The sequence below is a fragment of the Xiphophorus couchianus genome, chromosome 6 (assembly GCF_001444195.1).
Source record: "Xiphophorus couchianus chromosome 6, X_couchianus-1.0, whole genome shotgun sequence".
Lineage (NCBI taxonomy): Eukaryota > Metazoa > Chordata > Actinopteri > Cyprinodontiformes > Poeciliidae > Xiphophorus > Xiphophorus couchianus.
The window spans coordinates 21,566,692-21,578,907 of record NC_040233.1 but is presented as its reverse complement, the minus strand read 5'-3'; the positions used below and the strand labels follow the sequence as shown (position 1 = coordinate 21,578,907).

The following is a 12,216-nucleotide window of genomic DNA, read 5'->3' as shown; positions in this document are numbered from 1 at the left end:
TGATCTTATGATGTAGATAAATCCACCAATCATCTACTGAAGAGATCAGATTGTGATTTTAACTAATCCATGTGGCAGGCCCATACATCTCTCTCTTTATCCAAACTCTCCTGTCATTTCAGTGGATCTTAAGGCATCCATAGACCAAAGGATTCTGGATTTACCCAGGGCACTCCTCCCAGAGACACATGATGATCAGAGTCAGAGGCAACCTGCACTGGCTTCTTTTGATTAAGAAGAACAGCAGCTCTGAACTGAGTTCCACCTGAGTGACGGAGGTTTAAATCCAGGTAAGGTTTTAAAAGTAAAAAAATCAGTAAAGACTGCAGGTCAAGTTTGTCAGATTCATTTAAAAAAAACATGTTTTAGTGCAGCACAACAGTAATAAAAAACAAATGTAAAAAATATGTGTTATAAAACAATGAAGTGTGAGGTTAAATATCACAGGAAGCAGAGAAGTAATTTATGAAAACACAGAGCAGTACAGTAATAAAGTTAAAAGTAAAATAAATATAGCCTAAATAAGACATAGAAAAGACAAATACAAAACCAGCTAACAAGTTTGTTGAAACTCAACTGAATTAATAAAAGCGTTTTAAAAATGCACTCAAACTCAAACTACAGTGCTTGTGGGCTACATGAAGCTGTCCATGGTGCTGAAAAACCTTACAAAACGTTTTGTTTTCTAAGCGAAAGCTTGGTGGACTTTGTTTTAAAGCATTCTGCAGCATCTGATTAAGAAGATCCGAGGCATAAAAGTACCTACAAAGAAAAAGATCGAATAAAACTGAAAAGAGTTGCTTATTCTGCTGAGAACCCGTGTAGTTTGGAAATGTGTTCAGCAGCACCGAAGAGTGTGATACGGATCTTGCTCAGTGACTGTGATGACCTTCAGCTGGGCGCGGCTGCTCTTATCGTGTGGTAATCTGCAGCAGTTTGGCATTACGGCACAATTAAAATGCGTATTCAAAGCGAGCTGTCAGCATGGCTGCTCGCCGCGCTGTTCGGCACCCTGTAGTGGGAGAGGGTGACATCTGTGACTCCGCGCCAAGGGAGCCCGGCAGGCGCGCCTACTTGTTCCTTCAGCGCTGCTTCCAAAAAAACCCACCGATTAATTACTCCACAGATTCAGGACAGTATTTTTTTCCTCTCTCGCTCTTGATCGGGTTTTGTTCAGCTTGAATATCTATACACTCACATGCAAGGTAAGATCTTTTTTTTTTCTTCTTGTTGTTGTTGTTTGTCCTGGAATGCATTGAGTCTTAAGGCGTTATACACGAAACAAGGAGTGTTTGAGATCTGAAAGGGTCATCAGCGCGAATGCAAAAGATCAGACTCCAGCCTAAATTAGACTAAAGAATCTTCACTGATTTCTAAACACACTCTCCGATCGTTTTTGAAACTTGCACGTCTAATGCCTGGGTTAGGTCACGCGTTTTCCTTTGGATAGCTTTACTCTGTTTCTATTTTTATGTTTGGAAAATAACCCAAACTCACTTTCAGTTTACTTATAGGTCTTACCGGGATAACAATCAGTTTAACACCGTGAATCATACAACTGTTGTGGGCTGATTACTGGTCACGTTCATGTAGTACTAGAACGCATTCGCTGTCTGAGTTCCTATTGGACTTCGCTGCATAAGTACGAACATTAGTGATGATCACACATGCATCTCTGCGTTTTCCTGTAAGTCCTATGTACTCCACAGGCTTAATTAATAAAGAAAGGAACGAAATAATAGCCATGAGTAAACAATCATTAATCAATATAAAAAGCTAATAATAATAATTTGAAAAAATAACTAAATTACTTTTGTAAGTTTGAAAAAGAGCAAGCATAAAACAAAGTTTAGTATCAAATGTAAGCAATACTCCGCGCACATTTTGCACAGAAATGTGAACTAATCACAACAGTCTTTTGAGGAAAGAAAAGGAGTTTAGCCTCAGCTGCCTGTCGCTATTATCTTTAGGACCCGGCGGAGCGTTCACGTGAAACTGGACATTGTGGCTCCATTTCAGAGATATGCTTATCTCTCTCCTCTATCTTCTATTCGCAAGTCGCCTGGGCTGAGAAATCTGGCAACCTGTCCCCCAAGAGTCGCTTTGCTTCGGGATGTACTTCCATCAATCTCGGGACTATGAAGTGATTCCCCTCAGCTGAAGTAGCTGCTTGAGGGAGCGGGGTCATTTTTTCTTCTGTGCGCCATTCCGATGAACACAGCGCCAATAAGCAGCAACGCTGCGTAAAGTCTTGAGTGGACCACAGTCGATGTTCGGAAAAGTCCTGAGTGAGCGAGGACCTTTCGATATAATGATCGGATGAAAATACGCTTAGTTAGTGACACCGGAAAGTTGAAGGAAAGTTGGAGCAAACAGAAACGTCGCGGGTGTCCGGGTGAATTCACGCGTTATGCGTCAACGTTACTTCTTTTCTTTTGCCACGAGATAATTTTTCCACGGTTAGAGCAGAAAGGACACTATAGAAAAGGCTTTCAGCTCTGAATGAGAATCCTTTTAACAAATGCTGTAAATAACTTGTTGAACAATCAGCTCGTCCCGGGAGCGCAATTAAATGTGAGTATTGTTTTGGCCGCCTTTGCATGTTGTGGCTTTTACAGTGTCGCTTTGTGGAGATGATCCAGTTTTATTTGGGATTCTGCTTTTATAGTGAGCTTTTTAAAAGGTTTAAAGGTTATACGGGAGCTGAAACTAATACTGAGTGAGGGTTATAAAGGACAAAAGTTTAATAAAAGCCAGATATTTATACGACATATTAAATAGTATTGATCTAGCCTTTAAGACTCATGGCATTCCTAACCTAATTTGGTGGTAATAGCCATCAACTCATCAGTTATTTAATTAAAGAAATATTGCTTCAAAATCTGTTGCACAAATATGTAAATGTGTATTTCGCCTCTGCGGAAAATCTGACTCAGAACATTAAAAAAGCTGATTGGTGCGAGAATAAGCCATTAATCAAGCAGTTGACAAATCCATATCAATTTGAGTAAATGGCTGGTCTAAAAAAGAACTTTTTATTTTCTTACATACACATACTCACTGTTTTAAAGATATACTGTATGTGTGTCGGATTTGTATAGTGTTTGTTTTTGCCAACCAGTGGCGTCACCAACGAACCGCCACAAAGGGTAACAATGGTCACCCCTAAAACTTGTCAGTTTGGTTAAAACAGTTTTGGCACATAGGAAAGGATCAGACAATAACCTTTTCAATGTAAAACGTATTTGTTTGTTTTCTGCTTGCTAATTGTAAATGATCATCAGAGTTTTTTTTTTTTTTAATAAATTTTAAAAAGGAACAATTAATTAATGTCAACATGTAATATTCCTATAAAATAGAAGGTAGTGTTCAACATGTATTTATTGCTTAGTTATATGCAAATTTTTTCAAAGCCAATTTTGAATACTAATATCAACATTTTGGAAAAAAAATACAAGCTTCAATGCAACATTTTTTTTAAAATTTATTTTCTATATATATATTATGCATAGTTTGCGTGCATTACTATGGATAGTCCATCACTAACCCCCTTTTCCAGTGCCAGAACCTTGAGGGAAAAAAAGACAAAAACACAGCTTTAGGGATTTTACATGCCCCTACCCCCCTGTTGCTAATATGCTGTGTGCTTCTTTGCATGTTAGATGACCAGAAGAAGAACTTTGAATTATAAATGGCAGAATATTTCAAATATAAGCTGTCTGGCTGTGGCTGCAGGACTATCACACTGTCCCCACATCACTCACATCCCCTCGGTGAAATTGTGGCTCTTCTACAGAAAAGTGCTGGGGGAAAAAAACCTTCCCTGCAAATAACAAGTGAGCTAATGTGGCTGGTGTTGTCGGTGAAGTTAAAGGTGGAGCAGTAATAGTGTTTTTATGTGCAGGTGGTTCGAGTGCACGGACTTGCATTTGGGACACACACAGAGAAAAACAGTTAAGTGACTAAACCAGAAGAGGATGAGATCTTGAATGGAGGTCTTAGAGAGAAGTGAGATTCTGAAGAAGAAAAGGGGAAAAAAAACATGTTCCCACACAGACGTGTTTTTGCTTGCCAATGGATCCCACTGTGACTCATATTGAGGGGTTGGCTTTTGGCTCTGAGGATGTTGGGAGAATTTATCCATTTATTGTTGCTCTCATCAGCCAGAGCAAAGCAAAGCACAACATCAGTCTGTCTAAATTGGCAGCAGATCAGAAGTGATTGCTTGGAAGTCAATGCAATCAATAAACACAATGAGAAGGAATTGTGTGTGTTTGTGGGCGTGTTCATGCATGCGTGCATGTCTGCGCGTGTACAAGCAAAAATCCTCACCAGGTGGAAAATTGTTGAAAGATAAACAACAGAATAAGCACCAGGCTGTTTCATCAAGATGCTTATTTTGTTTGTTTGCTTTTTAAAACTTTTGTAGATACTTCCAGTTAGGGATGTGACCCCTATATAGGAGTCACATTGAGATCAGAAAGTCACAATCGTTGACGTGGGACAAAAGCCGTACTTAACCAGGATGACTATAAAATGAACGAAACCCATCCGAAATGATTTTCAAGAGTCTAGCTGGGGGAGTTCGTAACCATTACGAGCCATGGGGCACGACAGGCCGTCTGCTGACTTTTAAAACACTCTGCTATGCTTGAGCTGCCCAGGGGACGGGATGCAAGCAGACACAAGGGGGTGTTTCAGGGGTTTAAGGAAGAGTGAAGTGAAAGAGATGGAGAGAGGGGTAGGAGAGGGATAGAGGTGAGGTGGCTCTTCCTCTCCCTGCATATGGAGAGGTGCTTAAATATTTATGACTTTTAATATAGAATCTGACCTCGTATTTTTTTCGCGGTGAAATTATGGCATTCCCGAGCTGCTCGCCGCATTTTGAGCAGTGTCACCGAGGCAGAGATATGAGAAAAAGGGAAAACATGAGTAGAAGACGATATTTGGTAATATAAAACTCTGAACAGAGGCTATAATAGGTTGTGCTGTCTTTACACTATACCTGCAGAAATGTGGGCTTTAGGATAAAGTGGTGATGCTAAAGGTAAATTTGAAATATTTTGCATTTTAGAGGATTTATTTTCACAAGGCTGCATTACTTCATAGTAGTTTTGTGAAGATGTCATTACTCAATGTGGGAAAGATTAACTCTTAACTTCTCATGGCGAATCCAACTGCTGCCTCTTATTAATCATAAATGTTTATTTTAAATAAGAAGATAAGTGACCACCCAGCGGATACCTAATTTGACATGGAGCATTGTGAACGTCAGCATTAGGATTATGAAGCAGCCTGATAAAGTGTGAAGAGATATTTGTGTGTTGAAAATGAGAGAGGCTAATCCTGTGGGGCAACTCTGATGATCAGAGACTGACATTTATATTAATTGAAAATAATGCACAAGGATGCACAAGGAAAGAAAAGGAACTTTTATGGGGAGTTTTATTCACCACTCAGAGTTCTAGCTGTGTTATCAAATTTCTAGCAGACCTCTTGTTGGGTGTCCTCTTGCTTGACAAGAGCAATATTAAAATAAATTTTCTTTCTGCTTTTTTTGGCTGATTTTCTCCTTTTTAGAATGGAGGCTGCCATCCCTAAATCCTCTAGGGATCAACATGTCTAGTCAGCTGTCACTAGTTCATAACTCAAATAAACATACTTCATTACTGTTCACGTTTGAGATGGTTTGGGGTTTTGTTACTTTCTGTTTTCTTTGGTTCCTTTTCTTTGATTAAACCAACCATGTTTCCTTTTTAATTTGGTTCAGTTTTGTCTGAACCAAAGTTCAAAGAGGATTGAACTTTGATTCTTGCGTCTAGTTATTCCTTGTTTATGTAGCTTAATTATGCTTCTTAGGTATTGTTGTTGTTTAGTGTTAGATTCATTTCCTAGACTTAGAGCCTTGTCTACTCTCACTTACCCCCTGTGCCACTTTCTTGCTCTCTTTCCCCTCACACCTGAAATCAGTTAGCCAATCAGCTCAGGTTCATTGTTCCATGTTCACTCTCCCATTACTTAAACACTTCTGCTCATCACTCTCCTTCCTGGTTCCTCCCGTTATACCTTGTTATCCCTGTAGTTTCTGTGCCACTCTTTATTTCCTGGATTCTATTCTACTCTGGCTCACTGCATTCCCCTTGCCTCCATGGTTTTTGTTGTTGTTGTAACTTTTTGTTCTTCATTTTTTAAAATTAAATCCTTCAACATGGGCCATGCTCCCAATTAATGCTCTGTACATTTTTAAGTCGCGCTCAGTATAAAGATAACAGTTCTGTTAAGACTTTGAAAATGTGACAGACAGTGCTCTGGTCACTTGTGGCCAAAATGTTTATATGTGTAGTGACAAAGTAAGACTCCACATCACCCTAAGCACACCATGCCAATAAATCGGGCTGGCATTATTATGCTAGGAGGATTATTTTATTCAGCAGGGACAAGAAAGCTAACCCAAGTCTATTGGAAGATCGATGGAGCTAAAAACATAGCAAAGCAGGGAGAAAACATTTTAGATGCTGTGAAAGACTTGAGACCAGGGCAAAAGTTTGTTTTCTCGCAGGACGGAAACATTTTTTGCTGACCCATTTGTTGGCACCCCTGGAAAGATATGGAATTGGCCTTAAAATGAAATGATCTCCTATTAGTTTTTCCAACCCAATCTTTAATCAGATTACATATATTCAGTCGGCGAAGATAACTGATGAATTATTGTTTTAACAAAATCTCTGGTGGCATGATTATTGATACTGCTGCTATTACTACTTTTTACCATCTCCTTGTGCAAACCACTCTTAGTCTTTTATTAAGGTTGGAGCACAGTGGGATGCTTTTATTATTTTTCTATGTACAGTGTCACTACATCTTCCGGAGTTTTGGGTTCTCACCGATTTTTTGTTCTTTCAGCATATCACACAAGTTTCATTTAGGATTTAGGTCTGACAGACTCCTAGTCTAACACATTCCCAACTACAGTGGGCAGAAGGTCATAAGCTTCTTTTCCACATCTTCATTCTTTGTTTCATGCTAACCAACCTGGAGTCTTTGTTGCCAAAAATGCTTAATCTTGGTCTCATCTGACCAAATACCAAAAGGTAGGGCAGACTTATTTTTAAAATTTTTTTTCTGGGATGCTTTCTATACAACTAGATTGAATGCAGATAGCATCTATTTGTTGCTATGGCTATGTTGCTATGTATTTGCCCTTGATAGAGATTTTCATAGCCAGCTTACTGTCCTTTCATGGCATGATGACAGGAACATCAGGTCTTCAGGCAGCATTGCTTAACATGTTAATTTTTGTTCTAACATTAGATATGGACAAGTTTAGCTTTTTAAATAGATGTCACATGTGCCAACAGTTAGTGTCTTTGTTGAAAACTGTTATTTTTTTAACATTAGATTTTTTTCCAAATGAAAATAAAATTTGCATCTAAATTTCTCTGTACAAAAATAAGCTACTAAAATTATAAATGTTTTCGGCACGAAATTTATAGAACTTATTTTCCTTACAGCAAAACGACCCTGAGGATAACTCCACTAATCCAAATCTCCTATTTCAGAGGCATTTGTTCTTCTTGATATACTCTTTATGTTAAGGTTATAAGGTCTCTGAAGACTGCTGCGAGTCACCTTTGCCTGATGAGTTACATCATCTGACTGATGGCTTGTGAAAGCTGTGAGAAACGTACAATACCTCAAATAAACCATTTCTGCCTCACTGTTTTACTTTAATGCATCCCAAATGTGTCTAAAGGGGCTTAGACAGATGTTGCTCTGCACAAAGGGTGTCGAAGGAGTCGGAAAAAGCTGTAACTTAAATTCAGGGACTTGACACATGGAAATAAGGCTTTTTGTATGAAAATCTTATGGAGATTATGCTTTACGGAGCAAGTTTGATTTAAATTGTATGCAGTGGTTTCGACATGGTCATTACTGAGCGGTACATACAGACAGAAGAACCTTGCATTGTGTTTTACTACCCTATAGGCAATGAGGGTTTTATGTTTGTCGTATTTTAGTGTGCTAACATTTTCCAACTGTCTTTTTTTATTCTCCTGTCTTTTAGGATGCTGCCAGTGGAAAACACCGCAGTTGACGGGCAATCAAGATCAGAATCTGCTGGCATATGAGAAGTGTTGCTCCTCTTTAAACATCACATCTGACCGATTGCTGACCTTTTCATGAGTGATCAGCACTGTTGAGAAAGCTCACTTGTTGGCACATCTCATCAGCCAGTCAGATGTGCTGCCAATCAAAGCCAGAATAACGACGTGGACGCTAATAGTTGCCTGAATCTGCTCTCACACAAGTTCAAGATGCTTCCACTGTTCCAAAATGCTTCATCGCACCATTCAGACCCTCAAGTGATTTAGAACCTTCCCTGTGGTACAACAAAAAGGCAGTTGCAGCTTTAAAGACAAAAAACTTAGAAGAGGAATTCTAAAAAAGCCACAAAGAAAAAGATCAGCAATGTTTTGGCCTATATTACTCACCCTGCAGGCTGTGTGCACCAGTGTGACACATGCTATGCAACATTACCCTGCAGCCTGGGGACACTATGACGTGTGCAAGTCCCAGATCTATACAGAGGAGGGCCTGGCATGGGACTACATGGCCTGTCAGCCAGAAGCCACCGACATGACAAAGTACCTGCGAGTGGCCCTCGACCCCCCAAACATCACGTGTGGAGATCCGCCTGAGACGTACTGCGCTTTGGTGAGTCGTAACCTCGCTTGTCCCCTGATGGAGACAAATGAGGCTGTAGGCAGGATCACACAGCATATTGGGTCAGGGATAGAGAGCGGAGCCTATGAGGCAATATGGTGCCGTAGAGGCAGAGATTAATGTGTATAGACCCGGTGAGCAATAGGAAACAAGTTCTAAGTGCAGCCAGAGCGCACACATGCACATGTTTCCGCATGCGTAAACACAGATTAAAGATGAGTTCAGATAAATTGGCAAATACTGACAGATGTAAGTGACCCCAATTTAGAGGAAGTCTTCGATATAACTTCAAGCACAGTAAGCAAACATAAGCATAAATACATAAGTTGAAACTGTAAACTCACAATGTATTCACATAGTTGTTAATAGAAAATTATACAATGTATGTTTATATTAAATACTTGATTTTGATTTTTTTTGTGTCAAACTTTACTTACGATTTATATTTTCTCTATTTCCAATCAGTTGTGTTACATTCTGGCTGAATTTACACAGTTGGATTTTATTACCTGCAACATATCATTTTATGGAAATTAGAGGAAGCGCTGCAGGAACGTAAAAGAAACTCCTGCAAAAGTTTTTGGTATGCTTTTTTTTTTAACTTAGAGGTTACTCAACCTCTTACGGATTTCTTTTTGCCACTGAGGAGGTGACTTATAACCTGGTCTTTTCCCAAACTTAGACGTTCTCACCCATGTTTGGGGCTTACTTTCCTGAAGGAGACTTTCCAAATGTTGCAGATTACGTTGCTAAAATAAGGGGATACTTTCTTGAAATGTTTAAGTTACATTTCATAACTTGGAGGTTACTCTTTGATGAACCAACATATTACACAATTTAGAGCGTACTGTCTTTGAATTTCCAGATTCATTTTCAGGGTAATGCAGGTGATTTTGTTACCTCCAACGACAGGTCGGACTCTCTAGATGCTTAGAAGTCCCTTACCAATGGTTGTTTTCCAGAGCATACAGGGAATAACAGGGAATGGAATTATATTATAAGACACACATTAACATCAAACAAAACTGTGTACACACACGCACACATACAGTATATTTTTCTAACTTCACAAGGACTCAACATTGGCCTCCATTCATTTTTCAGTCATTCCTATATCTTAACCCTGACCCTGACCCTTCACATAACCTAAACTCAATTCCCATTTCAGTTCTAAACCCAAACCCTAATCCAAAAATAGAACTTCTCTTTAAGAGTCTCGGGCTTTCTGTCCCATAATGGGTCCTCACAATGCAGTATTTGTTGGAAAATGGGTCTTACAAAGTGAGAATTGCTAAAACACACACACAACAGTAGGAAAAGGGTAATTGTACTTGTGTGCGTGCTTGATCACTCAGTGCTGTGTTTCGGCCCTTACAAGCCATTATCAACAGTTCATCCCCGGGTTGAGTTTGTTTGGAAACACACTTAAAGTAAGCTTAAAGAGCCCATAGGCTTTAGTGACTCATTAAAAGCTGTGTGCCTGCCCACCGAGAGCTGCAGCAAGTAAACATTTACCAATTAGGATGGTCTTCCTTAAAAGTGAAACTTTTTATTTTTTATTTTCGCTGCACCAGATGGCATTGAGACATTTAATGCCACCGTAGGATGAAAAAGGAGTTAGTCTGGTATATTCATGTGTGATATTCTTTGGAGCCTTGTGTCAAAACAAGCTGTGTAACCTTCATCATCCCTGTAAATTTATCTGAATGTGCAACATTAACACAACACAAGGAGCAGGATGAGCAAAACAGAGCTGAATACCGTTGCCAAGTTTATGAAGACCTTTTCCTCCTAATTTTACTCATCCAGCTGGAGGCTTTTAGAACAATTTTCTTTCTCCTTTTACTTTTTTTTTTTTTTTTCCAAATTTTTGGTGATTACAATTATGACATTGTTTAATTTATTTTGTTAAGGTACTGTTGTGTATGTGCAGTAAACTAATTAGTCAGATAGTTTAATAACAAAAAACAGTGCATAACCGTGAAGATTAAAGAAAAAGGTACAAGGTTTTTGCATTTAGCACATACAATCCAGAATAATGTGACATGCATTTGCATTTACACCCCTTTACTCTGATACCTCTAAGTAACATCATGCTCTGGGGATGCTTTTCTTGAGGAGGTAAAGGGAAGTTAGTCTTGAGAGAATAGGATACCAAATTGAACTAAGTACAGGACTGCTTTTAAAAAAAAAAAGACTGTCGAACGCAGCAGAAAACTTTAGAGGTTCGCCAGTAGATCCTCTAATATAGCTTGAGATACAAAGCAATTGTTTAAACATTATTTAAGTGTCAGAGTAGATTAGCCAAAGTCCAGACAAATAAGAATCAATGGCCAAATTGAAGATTACTCTTCACATACATTACCCAAGAAGAATAGGTGGAAGTTTTATTTTCTGTGTGTAATTCTATTTGACTTGAGCAAAATATGCTAAAATAATGTAGTGATTTTACTACTGTTAGTGGTGCTGGGTTTTCATTGCAGTTTTTTTCTGCTGCTGCTTATTTGATGTCTTTTGTTCTATTCCATGTCATATGGTCATGATAAGTAAATGAACATATGCTTAGAGCCTTACAGCCGTATTTTCAGTGGAAGATGGATATACAAAGTACGGCATCAGGGAGGCTGAGCACAGGCACCACTTGGAATTTTACATACAAAAATATCCCACCTAAATACATTAAAGTTTGTGGCTGTAATGTGAAAAAATGCAAAAATGTTCAAGGGGTGTGAATACTTTTGCGAGGCATTACATTTTTAACTGGTTATTCTAATCAATATAAGTATATTATGGTAAAATCTCTTTAGCTATTCCATCACTTAGTAAAAACACAAGGAGGTAATTACATGATATTGCATCAGCTGTTTGTGCAATATATTGTGAAAATATTCAGCAAGAATTCAGATTTTTGTTATTTTATTGCTTGTGTCAAAAATACTATTTGAGAAGGTCTGTGTGTGCTTTCCTTATTATTCTGGGTTGCCTGAGGATTAGTGGGTAATGGTTGGTAATTTTGTCTGTATTTCTGACTCTTCAGGTTTGCAGGCCATTTTATAATATAAAAATATCTCAAATAAAATAACGTTTGGATGGAAAAAGAAAGAAATGCATTTTCATAGAATGACAAAAATAAGTGATAGGTCAAGATAAAAAATATATCTCACTAATGCATCAGAGAAGGTCAGGGTAAGAGTCAGAATCTTCAACATCATTTGTTTAGAGGTTGTTTAGTCATAAAAAACATAATTTTAGATGTTTTACTTTTTTAATTAGTGCATTATAAAATAATAGCATGCATAACTAAAATACATTGTGCTCAGAAATATTTTCTAAATGACTAAAACGTTTCTCTAATGCGGTATTATTTCAACTAGCCTAAATATAAGTACATAAATTTGGACTTTGGCTGAAAGCCTGAGTACCTGGTAAGAATTCATGCATGAACAAGGAGGACAAGCCAAGTTCATAAAGAAAGGCCAGAATTTCAACCCA

General features: G+C 38.4%; 1 protein-coding gene across 3 annotated transcripts in view; it reads left to right on the top strand.

Annotated features, from left to right (window-relative positions):
* The first annotated feature begins 852 nt into the window (after positions 1-852).
* LOC114147185 (netrin-G1-like) overlaps positions 853-12,216 on the top strand; it is a 68,628-nt gene continuing 57,264 nt past the window's right edge. For 2 of the 3 annotated variants that reach the window (XM_028021767.1, XM_028021765.1), the window contains exons 1-2: positions 2,026-2,574; positions 8,066-8,715. In XM_028021767.1, the coding sequence (XP_027877568.1) occupies positions 8,470-8,715 (246 nt within the window). In that variant the 5' untranslated portion in view covers positions 2,026-2,574; positions 8,066-8,469. Of the gene's footprint in view, positions 1,206-2,025; positions 2,575-8,065; positions 8,716-12,216 lie in introns of those variants that run through there. The other variant, XM_028021766.1, reaches the window with a different exon arrangement.